The 15,259-nt window shown below is 38.8% G+C and overlaps 1 protein-coding gene across 1 annotated transcript in view; it reads right to left on the bottom strand.

Moving 5' to 3' along the window:
- Positions 1-15,259, bottom strand: part of LOC112567539 (dynein beta chain, flagellar outer arm-like) — a 68,003-nt gene that overhangs the window by 46,861 nt on the left and 5,883 nt on the right. The window contains 26 exon segments of the mRNA XM_025244235.1: positions 210-353; positions 621-756; positions 1,338-1,435; positions 1,438-1,546; positions 2,321-2,494; positions 3,052-3,206; positions 3,341-3,494; positions 3,628-3,847; positions 4,334-4,395; positions 5,827-5,976; positions 6,395-6,607; positions 6,956-7,078; positions 7,684-7,824; positions 8,102-8,246; positions 8,571-8,746; positions 9,501-9,596; positions 9,884-10,069; positions 10,359-10,502; positions 10,708-10,786; positions 11,346-11,581; positions 12,404-12,694; positions 12,923-13,001; positions 13,238-13,341; positions 13,738-13,905; positions 14,176-14,295; positions 14,512-14,743. Coding sequence (XP_025100020.1) covers positions 210-353; positions 621-756; positions 1,338-1,435; positions 1,438-1,546; positions 2,321-2,494; positions 3,052-3,206; positions 3,341-3,494; positions 3,628-3,847; positions 4,334-4,395; positions 5,827-5,976; positions 6,395-6,607; positions 6,956-7,078; positions 7,684-7,824; positions 8,102-8,246; positions 8,571-8,746; positions 9,501-9,596; positions 9,884-10,069; positions 10,359-10,502; positions 10,708-10,786; positions 11,346-11,581; positions 12,404-12,694; positions 12,923-13,001; positions 13,238-13,341; positions 13,738-13,905; positions 14,176-14,295; positions 14,512-14,743 — 3,935 coding nt within the window.

Raw genomic sequence — 15,259 nt, 5'->3', positions numbered from 1 at the left:
CCTACAAACATGTACTCAAGGCAGTGGTCTCCTCAGAGTTAACAGAGAATCTGAGCAATGACTGATGGTGTTAAACATCAAGAAATTACTGGCAGACATCTTAAGTAAACACCTGTGTATACTATGTGAGTGTGTGTGTATATACACAAGTGGTCAGGTCAGGATAATATTTAACTGTGTCTGGGTTGGCCAGTCAACCATTTACTCACCATTACATATAATGTGCAGGACATCCTCCATGGAGAGGAAGTAGAGGCGGGGGAAGATCTGACGTCGGCGCTCCAGGTGGTTCAGAAGAGATTTTCTGCATTTTTCAAGACTGCCATGCATGTGCTCCAAGATCTTAAGAATATCTGCAATGACAGTTGCCAAATCTCAATATTCTAATCAAGATATTATCTACAGATAAAACTTCCACTTCACTGTCATTTGTTTTCTACAGAGTAAAGGCAGAAAACTTTATCAGCTGCCTTCAAAAGGTAGAATACTATTTTAAGATTTCAGATTTTCGAGCCAATGTTTTTAAATATTTTTTATCTTGATTTATTTGAGATAGATAAACATATAGTTGTATATGTTTGGCTTGTGGTTCAAGATGAAGTAAGAATTCAAGAATTTACTTTTACGGGAACAGCACTGCATCACATTTGGGTTCCTCTCTGTGGCTCGCATCAAGAGGCGAAAGTCCTTGTTGACCATCGCAAAATGGTTGGCATCACTTGACAAGGCTGCTCTCACATCAGCTCCACTATACACCTGAAACCATGTATTAGGTCTTGATCTGCAGTCAAATCTTTCATGCACTTCCTTTTCATACTATTTTCTTCCACATTCTCACTAAGCCAGTATATAAAGGTGATTGCTTACAGCAATCTGGGGATGTCTACATCTATGAATGTCTTTAGATAATATGTAATCTTTTTTTAAAGAATCCTTTAAAGGACTTTTTTACACTGCAATGTTTATACTGTAACATCACAAATCATTGTTGTGTCTGCTTGTATGTAACACTGTAAAAACTATTATTATTATTTAATATTCATGCTATTACAATACTTCTGTTCATTTAAATTTGGAGTTAATTCAGCTGCATATGATTTATACGTCAAATAAAATGAAAGACAATTATATTTTTATAATCCTCTACAAATTTAGCCATTTTCTTTACAGAGACACAAAAGGTAACAATGTTGATACCTTTACCTTGCTCTCTAACTTACTTTAACTGTGTAAGCATCCACTACTTTTCAACATCCACTACTATACCTTAATGTCAAAGGTCATCCTCATCCCCATCACTCTCCCTGGTTAATTTTACAGGTAAGGCACATACCTACCTCTTTCATCTCTACCCACTTCTCCTGGACTTCCAGCCAGACAGTCAGAACCGCCTCAATGGTCTGAAGACGCTTCTGCCATTTCAGGACCTCATCCAAAAGGAGCCAGCAGAAGAGTTACTCTGCATGGCCTGCAGCGTCACCTGATGGTGTTCCAGCTCTTCAAAAATGGGATCTGTATTGGTCAACAGCATGAGAGTTCCTGAGTCCTGCTCAAACAAGAAACGCAATTAGTTTTGGTCAAACAATGCCCATCTAAAACAGGCATAGCAGGTGACACAGTAACAAAACTGATTCCTCACAGAAGCTAGTAATATGATAATGACTTCTTTAGTTTGCTCTGTGTAGCACACTGCATGCTACATAATCTAATAAGAATAAATGCTGCACTCTACACATCAGTATAGTATTTGCTTGCTCTGTGTGTGTGTGTAAAAATAATGGCGAAATCTTTTCAATATTACTTACTGCCAAAATCTATCCAGTACTTAAAAATAACATGCCCTATGGCACTAATCTCTCTTAAATATCTGTGTTTTGTATTTTCACTCATCAGTCATTTGTCTTCTGGCACCACATGAATAGACACAGCAGCTGACAAGCCGTCACGCATGCCTGTCTTGGGCAATAGTGAGCAGGTCTGCATATCTGCTTTGCCATTGCCGATGATAATGAATTTACTCTTGTCAGTACTAGGCATAAACATTGAACTGTCAGTTTCTTGGTAAGGTTCTTGATTAGTGCCTGCTATCAGATCATTGCTGCTCAGCAAAGTGCTGGTTGCAAATCAGCCTTCCACTAACAAAAATGAGAGTAGGATGGTTGTTGACGGTTCTATGCATGGTGTTCTCCAAAATAATGTTAAACAACTCAGATGACAGGGAGTACCCTTGATGGACACCTACTGTCATTTGAACGAAAGCTCATTCAAATACATTTACCATATACCATATGTTATGGGTATTACGGAGTAGCATTCTTACCTCCCCTAAGTTCAGAAGGGACTGAGGCAATGACGAGATGGAGCTACGTTTGTTCTTGCTGTGACTGCTCTGATTGGACACCCGGCTAGTCGTTCGCACTCCACCTGCTCTCCCTGATGGTGCCTGCAGCTGTGGAACTCCTGCCTCACTCTGTGAGTACTCTGACTGATTGTCCTGTTAGGAAGCAATGAAAAAAAAAACGATGTCATTGCGCTGAAGACTATCTTTACCAAAATTATACAGACCAAACCAAACATATGCTAGTTATGTAAACAGGATTGCTATTCTTCCCTTGAAACATGTCAATAATATGCATTTTCTGATTTCATAGTTTGACAAAATATTATATCATAATTGTCATTTATTTTCCAAATCCTGCAAGAACTAGTCAGCAGTTTCCAAAACTCAGACCATTAAGTGGATAGCAGGATGGTGAGACCTCTAGGTCTGATACTGAAGGTGCACACTTGCGCTGGTTTGATACTACTTCCCCCAACTAACATGGCTACTTAATGGCCACCGCCACCTGACCAATCCTCACAATTCCATTTAGAGGGTTGCAGAAGAAAAAGCAGCAAGGGTGAGAAGATGAAAACCTCATTCCCTAATTCCTATGGGACTTCATCTGTAAACGATTATTATCTTGAAGATATCTTAACATTAACAAACTCTCAGAACTTTGAGGTAACAAATGCTGAACATTTAAAGTTTTAAATTCTAAAGCAGTTTACCTGAATCACTTCTGTAGCAACCACCTTGTTGCCAATGTGAGGTCGAAGCTCAAATATCTTGCTGAGCCACACCTCCTCATATGTCTTGAGGGACATTTCAATGGCTAAGTCTTTCACAGCACGCTGGACAATGGCTCGTACATCATCTACATGTTCTGTATGACAAGCACAAAGAAGTCACTAAGTGCTGTTACCAACAATCATTAAATTGTGATTAATTAATCATACACAAGGAATCAACTAATGTGCAAATTCAGGCATTGAGAAGGAGCTATTTTTGTCAACTCACTCTGTAGCCCAAGGCTAAGCAGCTCTTTGAGTGTCATGCGCTTCAGTGTATCATTATCAATGGTAAGGGCGCCACCTGTGACCCGCACTAGCTGTTTCCAGTGACGTGTACGCATGGCTGGATTTCGCAGGTCATCAATCAAGGGCAGGCAAGCCTAATACAAATGAACTAATGTTCAATACGTTAAATTCTTACTTGAAAGGGACAATAACTATTTTCTAAAGGACAAACGTCAGATTCTGAAAACAAGGTAAACCATTTCATGAAAAGGCTAGTAAATGACGGACCTGGATGGTGGTGATGGACTCATTTATGCCAATGTACATGTCCCAGGTCAGCACATCATCAGGCAGTGCTTTGATGATGTCCATCTGTTTGTTGGTCTCCTCCCACAGAAGTTTGGTGTTCATCTTTTGCCAGCGATGGCGCTTCCACTCCGATTGCTGCTCATCAATTATTCGCACTGTTTCCCAAACTTGCTTCAGATTACTTAGCTCATGACGACAGCTGAAAGAGAAATATCCTGCAGTTGTTTCCTTTGCTGGCTGGTTCTCAATAACTTCACAATATCTCATCACTGATCGGACACTTTGGAACCCAGTGACACTTCAGAACATGATCAGAAGCAGTTTTGAAAAACAAACAATTATACTGACACTGAAAAACGGGCAAACATTTCAGAACTTTCAAAATAGTACTCCAAATTAATTTATAAGATTAACATGTAAATACTCACAATTGTTTCACCAACAATCTACACATTTCTACATCTACAAGGTACACATTTCCAGCAAAAGGGTCATTACAGCCTTTGTTGTATACGACAAGGAACCAATAAGATGGTCAGTAAAATTAAATGTGTTATCACCTTGCACAGTGTCTATAGTTAGGATGCTTGAGTATTTGATCAAATATTTTGTTAACTAGTGCTACACAAAAATGCACAGCTTTTTGACATAAATAACTGGAAAGATTTCACACTATGTTCCTTACGATGGCAAGATGGTGAAATCAACGACTGAAGCTTCCAGCAGTTCCTGAAGCTCAATCAGGTCCTAAAGAACACAATTTTTCTAGCTCAGATAATAAATAACAAATTCTATTTGAAAAGCACAATGTTAATAGCATTTAAAAATGTTTAGAAAGAACACCTATTAGTAAGATCAATGGGGCATTCAGAAAGTCCTGAAACATTAGTCTTCATTGTTTTCATCTCAGCTTTCAAAAATAAAACTTGTTTTTTTGAACGTGTGTTAAAAAAGGTTTCTCTGTTGAAAGATATATAAGGTATACACCTTGAAAGAAAAAAGTTTCACAACCAAAAATGAATTTCCAGTCTTCATAAATCAACACATTCAAAGTGAAATCTCAAAGAAAGCTTCTGGGATTAATGAGGAACCCCAGAATCTGCGAAAGTGAAGAAAAAAAGGTTTTGAAATTTTGAAATTAACTCAAGCTGTGGAAGATGTATTTTATAACAGATATGAGCGTGTATAACATGCTTACTTTGTGTATGAGTAGTGTGTATTATAGAAGTGAGCAGGTCTGTTGTATGCAAATATGGGTGCATGGCTGTTAATGATTTAGTCTCTGTATGATTTATGTAAAGTGCTATGAGCAAATCTTTGAAAAGGCACTATATAAATCCTCATTATTATTATTAAGATGACTGAAGAGAAGTTGGATACCTGCTTTATGCTGGATTAAAAACTTGCATATTGTAATTGCAACTACTTGAAAAATACTTTTTCTGGCTAATTCCTTTCTATGAGTTTTGTAACTAGACTGATCAGTTCCCCGCCTCCTCCAAGCAACAAGCAGATATGGGTCACGGCATCATAAATTAGCCAGACTGATAAGTTTTTCTTACTACAACACTGCGGACAGATCATCAGTTAGTCACAGCTCCTAAAAGCCATAGCACCAATCAGTGCGTTCCTCTTTATTGTTCCAGGGAATGGAAGTTCGCAAGGAGAAATTTTCCACTTCAACTATAGCTCTTATTTGTTGGGTGTGGTATCTGGTCTAATTTATATTGTGTTTTTTGTTTTTCCCCTTCTATCTACCACACACCTGCCTTAGCAAACCTGAGAGTCCACAAAAACCCTGCTTCTTCTTCAAAAAAGTGTATTCTCTTCATTAAGAATGGTACAGAATGAAAAAGAAATTGTGAATAAATTACATTTTTCTGACAAAAATATCAACCCAATACTCCTGCTCAGGACTTTCTGAGCACCCTGGTACATACAGTATCACCAAATCATGCAAAATATCAGCAATTTTAATTTAAAACTTCTATGTAACTATATGCAAACTGCAAGAGCAGTCAGTGCTTAATGATTGCAAATGTATTGCTTCAAGTACAACTCAAAGGCTTATACTAATTGCTTATACTAATCACAGTTGCTTATACTAATCACAAATTACCCCAAGTTCATTAATCAAGATCACAGAGAGATCAGAAACAGTAAAAGAAATAAATATACCTGTGCCTCATTTTCCAGCACCTGCAGCCGCTTGTTGAAGTTGTCAATCAGAAGGTATGCTTCTGTAAGGTTGCACTCACGGCTGTACACATTGGAGCTTTCCAACTCATGCTGAAGTGCTAAGACACGCTGTGCAAATGCTTCCAAATCCTGTAGACAATATTACGGAAGCACAAATGAGCAGACAAGGTACAACTACAGACTAAAATACCAGATGCAGCAGCTGCCCAGAAGCGATGATACTAATGCATCTAGACTGATCCACTTTTTACATGCCTAACCAAAAAGGGGAAAAATATTCTCCTCCATCTTTTGCACAAGCATGACCATCCACAAACACACACATACACACATGCTAAAAAACTAACATTACACAGATGATGCAGAAAGTACCACTATACAGGCAAAAAAAAAAGATTTATCTTGATTACTTTGGAAATCAACAGGAAGGGCTATATTAACCTTCTCTAAGAAATAAACAGCCTGCAAACTCTCAATGAGCCCCAGATGCCAAATGCATGCATAATAAGTATATATTCTCTGAAGACATAGTTAAAGCAGAACAAACTTGAGAAATGCTAGCTGATTCCTCTTGGATTCGAGGCCCCAGCCTCTGTTTGGCCAGCGACACCTTGGTTTTAAGGTTACTCCAGCGGCTAGGTGCTGCACTGAAGAGGTACTGGGTCTTGTCAGGTAGGATCTGGCCATACTTTTTTAGTAAAAGCACTGTGCGCTGCATGGCTGAAAACTTTCCATCCATCTCAGACTGTTGGGCTGATACCTGCAATCATTGGCAACAGACAGTACATCATGTAAAGTAAACAATATGCAGTACAGATCTGAAAATGTCTGATGTGTACAGTCTGAATTATAGTCAGATGTACACAGTCTGAAGCACAAAGTCTGAATTATGTAGTCAAAATTACAGAGGTTGAAGTATGAATGTAACATATGTGAGTATGTGAATTGTACAGTATGAATTACAGAGACTAAAGTGAATGATCTGAAGAACACAACGTGAAATATGCAGTATGACATACAAAGTCTGAAATATAATCTGAGGTGCCCTGTGTAAAGTCAAGACAAAATAACTTGTAAATAAATTGTAGAAATAATGTTTCATCCATGCCTCATTGAAAAGCCGCATCATCTTCATAAAGCTGGCTGTGTCTCGTTCTTCCCCTGTGATGCTTTCAATTTCTGGTTCTATTCTTTTTAAGAATATATCCAGCTTTCCCAGCATTGCAGTGACCTGACATAAAACAGAGCATGAAATAGAGCATAAACAGCATTGAGAATAGCATATTTCAGCTCTGTCAAGTCATAACGCTATCCAAATAACAGTAATGCAATACACATCTGACTAGCATCTGACTAGCAAACAGTAGAACAAACAGCAGAACAGAAATCTTGTACATTTCAAATATTTTTTTCCCCATTAACATTATATATCTGCACTTTGGATTGCACCAATAGTTTTGAAGGAGGAATAGTTGAGTGAGTTGGCATAATACTGAGGTCATGCAGTCACAGCCAAAGGCTCCATCTTCTAATAATAAATGTTTATTTATACTATTTCTTCATATGCTAAACATAAATTAAAAAAATATCTTCAATTTTCTTCACATATACACATTCTGTGACCCACTGGTGTATGCACACTCTAAGCAGTGGCATAGGAAGATGCTCAGCTTTTGGGGTGGAGGAGAGATCAATTCTATGCTGACAGTGAGCAACAAAGCAACACAACATTTTTGAGAGGGGTAACTGCCCTCTGGTTCCTACACCACTGCTAAGCTAAGGATATACTGCTGCATGCACTTCTGATCATGGTGAGTACTGTTGCAAACATCTCACCTGGTCAGACAGGTACTTGGTGAAAGTCCACATCCACTTGCTGGCATAGGTAGCCAACACCTGTTTGATAGGCTGCAGATCCACTCGCAGCCAACCCACACAGTGGTAGTCATCCAGTTCCTGGATTTCATCCCTTGCAGTCTGGCACATGGAGAGACGATGTTCTCATTGTTAAAAATTACCTTCACATGAACAGACTGAGATAATGGTAGTTAGGAACTAGACACAGTCACCCTGTCATGAGTACTGATTTCATTCAAATTTAATGTTTATTTATCTTGTACATGATAATCTCTGTCACAAGTAGCGATTCCATTAAATGACCGGAATATTACATCCTTCCTTACCTTATACACACTGATCTCTTTGTCACGAGTACTGACTCCATAAAATGACTAGAGCATTAATGCTTACTTACTTTGTACATGCCAATCTCTCTGTCAAACTCATCAAGTGAAGGCATTTTGTTCTTCTCTCCTTCAGATATTCCTTTGGGTGTGAGGAAAGTCTGTTCTGCATTTTCATCCTGCCTTGCTGAAGTTGCACTCTTTGCTGAAGAAACTCTGAACAGTGAAATAACATTTTCCTAAAATTATCCTATAAGGAATCTGATTGGCACTGCTGATGCAGATTTAGGATTGCAAGTATCTGGCAACTATTTGTATATATTTATGGCATGTCGTTAGCCTTGCAAGCATTAGCTTTTTATAATTCTGTCCAGCCTCTCTCACTCCTCTTCTAGTTTTTGACTGAGATACACCTTTTCATGCCCCACAGACATGAAGAATGCTATGCAACTATCTTCATTATTTCAGGGAAGTCAAATGACAAACAAATGCATGCTTACAGCACCTGTCACTCTTGTTTGACTTTTGACCTTTTCTCACCTGGACCCATCTGAAGATCTGTCTGTGGGCGGTGGAGCTGCCTGTTTCACAACTCGATCCTGGGTAAAACTCCTGAGTGGGTTTGGTGTCAGCATGCCTGACAGAAATGCCTCAAAAGTCTGGTTCACATCCTGCTGCCATAGGAAGGAATACTCCTGGAAGATATCTAGCAGCTTCTGAAAACAGGAGAATAATTATTACTGCAGTAAGTGCAGTTACCCAACCTTTAACCTCCTCGGCAATTATCCCAAGAGTTACTGGAGCTCTGAATTTTTGAGAGAAAGGGTTTGCCCTGAGTATTACTAAGAATTTTATGTAAAAGAAGTTTGCCTTATGCCCCACTCAAGGAAACCCAAGAAACCCCAGAAGAAGCATAAGTTTGGGTACTACCAGGTTAACCATTTTACATAAATTTTTGAATGATCATTGAAGATGTTATAATGTTTTGCAATTTTTTTATATGACTGCCATGTAAAAAACTGCGGCCATAAATAATCATTTATTTGAAAAAAGAAAGAAAAATACTCTTAATACAACAACCACTTATATGCAAGCTACATCAGCTTTCCAAAGTAGAAAGCAGCAGGTTACATGTTGTATCTATTATGTGAATATTGTATGTAAAGGTTACATGTTTTATGTATAATCATGTGAATACTGTATGTAAAGTTAAATGTATCTATTATCAAGTCAATATTGAAAGCCTCTTCACACTTTGAAGATGTGTAGCAATTATAACAAATCATCACCATGTCCTTTTTAAGCACTTAGCTTAAGATCAAGGTGCTCCTTGATAATGAAACTATAATGGTTATGCTGCACTTCAGCTTCACAGTTTAGTTAGTACTGAGGGCCTCAATAAAGGTCATGTTGAAACTCAACAAGGTTCACTAGGGTACTCAAAGTCATTTTATGATGACCAATTCAGACCTTGCATTCCTCTCCGTTATCCTCCACAAGTTTCGTGATATTTGACAGCAGCTGCTTCACTTCCTCATCAGCTGCGATGTAATCTTCATATGCACCCTGTTAAGAGAACAATACCACTTAAACATGTGTCATCTATCGAAGAAATGATTCAAAGATTTACAGTGCACCAGGAGCAACTAATGGGGACTACATCAACCAGAAAACAAAGCAGCTGAAACCACTAACAGAAACAAACAATGTCATTCCACATGAATCTATTTATAGTTCATGATACAATTAAAAAGCTCTTCAGGGTCAAAGTTGAAACCAAATAAGCATAAGTGCAGAAAACCGCTCACGCAGATTTCTATGGTTCTCAAATGAGCTAATCTCAGATTTCTCACCTTTGCTCCTAGCATCTTGACCAAGCGACCCCTGGCAACAAAACCAGCCAGCCAACCAGCAACGTGTTCCTGTACGCTGACAATGGAAGACATCTGGTCAAGCGGTGGGCGGAAGGATACATTGTTTTCTATCAATTCCAAGCGGATAGTAAGAATGGGCAACACTGGCAACTCTTCATCTTGTAGCTGGAAAGACAAAATCACATGCAGACAAAAGCATGAACATAGATTCCCAGTATCATCAATATTAAAATATTAAATCATCTTTAATGTATGGTAATGAGATGAGAGTATCTGAGCTGAACCTCATTGATGCATACAACATACCTATGTTGCTTTGACACAGACCATCACAATATGCAATAAACCTGACAGATGCCAGCATCTTCCATGTCATAGATATCAACCAACATTTTCGTTAAAGGGAAATCAACACAACCTTAGATGGCAGCAACTGTTACAGTCTGGGACTTACCTGCACCAAGTTAGCATGGACAAGCATGTTGAGCATAGCACGCAGACTAGCCAGTGCTGACTGCTTCAGACCATCAAGCACAATGGCATCAATGTAGTCAATATAGTCCTGCCATGCAGGTGATGCCTGACTGATCTGTACTACCTGTTGGAACACATAGCCCATCCCAAAAATTTATGTATGACAAAACTCCAGAACAAGCTTCTTTTTGTACTGTATGCACAGCTACACTGACATGAAGAGTTTTCACTATTGTGAACTCAAGAAATGTTTTCTAGTTGCTGTCACTTCATCTTCAATCAACAGATATTTAAAAATGAAAAAGACTTTGAAGTAAGTGTGACCTAACCTCAAAGGATGCTTGCACAATGGAGTGGATCTTGTGTCCTGATGGAACCACCAGATTTTCATGTTCATCATCTAAGTTTCTGCAACAACCAATAATTTCTCTTCTTTTCACTTGTCACACCTTAGGTGAGGATGTTAAACAGCACAAGTTTTCTGGGCATGGCAAGGTAAGCCAGAATAAAAGTATGATCCCATCCTTCAGGAATTTAACTCTTGAAGGAAGCCAGTCCTGAGGTTGACATCAAGGGACATTTATCTCAGAAAAGAATTTATTTGCCATGTGACATTGCATAAAAAACATATCTTAATAAAGGCCACCACTTTCTCATAAGTCACTAGTTACACAGCTAGATGCACGCAGATTTTTAATACTTGTGAGATTGACTGGATATGTCTATACCTCACCACAGAGGGTATGAAGGAAAATAAATTACTGGCTGTGTATGACTTGACAACTATGATCTTATGCATCCTGCACAAATTGCACTGGACATAGATCATAGCCAGTAGTTCTGTTAGCCATATGCACCCCCAGTCAAGTCTTTAGATGTCAGTAGTCTAACGTGCACAAACATACACAGCATATAGCATCTTTCTTGCCCATATTGGGCAAAAATCACAAGACAACAATCCACTCACTTCTGCATCTCCAATAATTCCTCCATAGAATAGGACATGCTCGGCTGTCTTGCTGAGAACACATCCAGTGTCCCCCCTGACCACGAGATGGTGATGGCTGCGATGTCACGGCAACCAGTCTGCACAATGTCTAGGTTCTGATGCACATCCAGACAAACCAGAGACATGGCTGACTCAATGAAGTCTGCAGACTCCTTCATGCGCCATGTATAATGTTGCAGTCCTTGTTCCAACAGCTGTCAGAATGAATAGTTTGAAAACTGCTGATGAATAAATTCCCAGAGAGAAAAGCCCTATAGCTGTTCTTCATCATTTACATCAATTTTTATATACAGAGAATGTTGCTAGGCAGATATACAATTAGCCTCTTCTTCTAATATGAACATTTATGGGAGAAAATAAAAAAAGGTTGACAAGACCAACTAATCATTAATAGTAACAGACAATGCTGATATACAGTCGTGCCTCAGGATACAAGTGTCTCCCCGTACAAACAAATTGGGAAGCTGTTGGTGTAGATCAACGAAAAGCAGTTAAAAGGCGATTCTGTATACAGGTATTATGCATGACAAAGCAAAGGTGCTATATGTGGACCTTGTCAGGAAGACACAGGCACATCATCTGAAGATGAGGAGGAATTTAAGGGAGGCCAGGGACAGTGTAGTGCAACATAGGGAGGCTACAGCTGCTGCAGAGAAATTTGTGACTGAGTTCCAAGAACTCATTGCTAGTGAGAGGACCTACATCACAGCTGAGAAAAAATTTTTGCCTCTGCACAAGCCAGTGAAGGGTAAGCTTACCCTCATGCTCTGCACCAGTACAAGTGGAGATTACAAGATCAAACCATTGCTCATCTACCACTTAGATAATCCATGAGGTTTTATTGTTAGAAAAATTACTTTAATTCTGCATAAAATAGCATGTTAATTGATTTTTATATTGATTGTTTTGGATTGTATCTCCAATATAGTGTGTTCTTTATCTAAGCTTTTTATAGAATTCTGCCACTTTGCAATTATTATGTCTTGATGAACATTCAGACCATGCTGAACACATACCATATCTATTTGAGCCAGCTTTCTTTCAAATAAGGGTTTCTCAAAAGGTGTCAAAGTGCGCATGATGGCATTGTAATTAGAGACAACAGTTTCCAGCCTTGCAGCTGTCACACTCAGTTCATATGAATTGGTATTTCGCAGCAGTTCTTTGGCAGGTGGAGGAAGGTGTGTGCTGAACGGAGGCTGGCTGAGGTGGCGCACTTCTCGCAGTAGCAGGAGCAGCTGGGGGTCAAGGTTCACATGGATAATCTGCGGCCGTTCATCAGCGTCTTCATCAAAACCTTCTGAAATCTGAAAATGGCGTAAAAGTAAAAATATGAAAAAGTGTACAATTATGTATTTCATTTATACAAGTTCTTCTAAGCAGATACTTGGCTTCACATTCTCAGGTATTTGGAACTAGGGCTTACTTTTGGTAGATATTCTCTTTTGATATTTGATTGTTTACAAGCAAAGATGTAACTTACAAGAAAAAGATGTACAAAGGCAAGCTTAACATAAGTTAAATCTGCAACCTACAAGCAGGGGCTGTTTGAGTCGCAGGGTCAGCTCAGCTGTAATCCCAGACTGCCACGCTGAGGTGACATCATGCTCATATCTGCAGGAAGATAAACAATTTTTCTCACATCAAGGAGATAAAACTGCATAAAACAAAAAAAACGAGACCATCTAGAGTTTTAGTCAAAGACCACTTCTTACCAATAGAGAGGAGCACTCTGGCACATGAAAGCTGTTAAAAACATTTGTTCCAATATTTAAGCAGAATGTAAACACATTTCCTGTCCTTTTCCTGAACAATAACTTTGAAATCCACATGGGCTCTTTGTTACTTACTTATCAAGCTCCTTCATGCAGTCAGAATACAGATCTCTCATCTGCCACCCTGCATCCCCTTCCAGAGAGTGTGGGCTGACCTGACGTAGCTTCTCCATTGGTCTCTGTAGTGTAAACATACCCTACTGTATTTATGTATATCAAAAGTCACATACTTTGCATGGTGATGATAAAGATTTTACAAGTCACTCTGTCATTGTAAAGATAGTGATAATGCAAGATAATTTTTATGAGCTCAAGACTTTTTTTACTATCTCTTCAAACACAATCAACTGAAGACAATGTAAATTTGTTGTACAACTAACTATATAATGTATTAGATGTTTAATAATCATTAAATATTATTTCCTTCTTTATACACTAAAATACATAGCGTTAGCTACCAAGTGAAAATCCAGAGGGTAAAACCATTTAGCTGTATCACATGGGATTTAGAAACAGGATCATAATGAATATTTATCAGTGGATGCTGAATTATTCTTGTCTTTGCAGAGCCCAACCTTGATGCGCTGCTTAAGACCATAGACCCACATAAGGCAACTGACAATGGGTGGCATATTTTTATGCATTGGTGGGCTGAGGGACATGGAGGAGAACATGCTGTGGACTTCCTGCAGCTCTTCCGTCATGCTCATCACCAGCTGCTTGTCCTTGTCCTTTAGGTGGGCCTGCACAGGTAGAATTAAAATTTGACAGGTGGAAATGGACATAGGACTATGTGGAAATTGACACGACTGGTCATATAGATTTATGATCATCAAGAGTACAGTCAAATAAATATAAGGTGCAATCGTGTTTAGGAAAGCAAACTTATACCACAAACAAAAAGTCTAATTGTGTGGGCACTGGTATAAAGAATGAAACTATTTTCTCCTTCGAACTTCTCTTATTTGGTTTTTACAGGTTTTAAGTGAACATCATAATCACAAGTCTGTTACCTGCACCATTTCCCGCCCACTCACACCCTCAAACACTTCCAACAGTCGCAACTGTGTTTCTATGGTGGGACACTGCATGAAAGCTTGCCGCAAGATGCCTGACAGCCGTTTCTCCAGAGACTAAAATTAAATGATAAATCAGATATAACATAAAAATATGCAGCCTGCATGTACACAAGCAATTTTCTCACCTCTCTCTTTCTCTCTCTCTCAGACACACACGTGCCTTCCAAACTGGAATGAGAAGAAAGTGAGAGACAGACAGTAATGAAGTAAAGAAAGTAAAGACTTTTTTTCTGAATGGCTCTATTAAATAATACAAAAGTAACAAATCACCTTGACAACGGTGCGAAACTTGAAAAAAGCTTGTTCAAATGACTGAGTGCCATCTATGCTCAAGACATTGTCAACAACAGAAAAAAAATCTTGCATGGCTTGAGTGTATTTCTGATGAATCTCCTTCACCATAGCATCCAGACTCATGCTACCTGCACCCCCAACCTCTGCTGCCCCAGCAAGCAGGCGAAAGTGGCGTGTGGTCTCAACAAGCTCCAACACATCGTTACATCTGAAGACATATAATGGCAAAACAACTGAGCTGGAAATTTGTTATATTTGCAATGAAAGGAACATAAACACATGACAATTAAAAAAGTAAGAAAAAAGGTACCAGTCCGAAGGTCCTAGAGACAGTAAGGTGGAAGTAGTTTACCATGTGAAAGCCACCTTTTCAGCCACCTTTTACATAAATCCCTTACCCACCTGCCAGGTATTTGGAGTTTTCCCCGTACAGTTTGGGGCAAGCCTAGACATTCTCTCCAAACTCAAATGCACTACCCACAAGGCTTCAATGCCATCCCCCATGACAACTACACTTTTGAAAACAGGAGAGTAAGAAATACAGGCATATACATTTCTATACTATACACCGATAATGTGACACTAAGGCACACCTGTCAATCAGTTTTTTCACTGACATACTATCAGTGTAATATGATGAGAAACTAGTCTATACTCTACAGTTCTATTGATCTATGACAAAGACACAAGTTCTCCACAATTCCCATTTATAACTTGAAATTTA

This window comes from Pomacea canaliculata, linkage group LG7 (genome assembly GCF_003073045.1).
Source record: "Pomacea canaliculata isolate SZHN2017 linkage group LG7, ASM307304v1, whole genome shotgun sequence".
Lineage (NCBI taxonomy): Eukaryota > Metazoa > Mollusca > Gastropoda > Architaenioglossa > Ampullariidae > Pomacea > Pomacea canaliculata.
The sequence above is the reverse complement of the archived record's forward strand: the minus strand, read 5'-3'. Positions and strand labels throughout refer to the sequence as shown.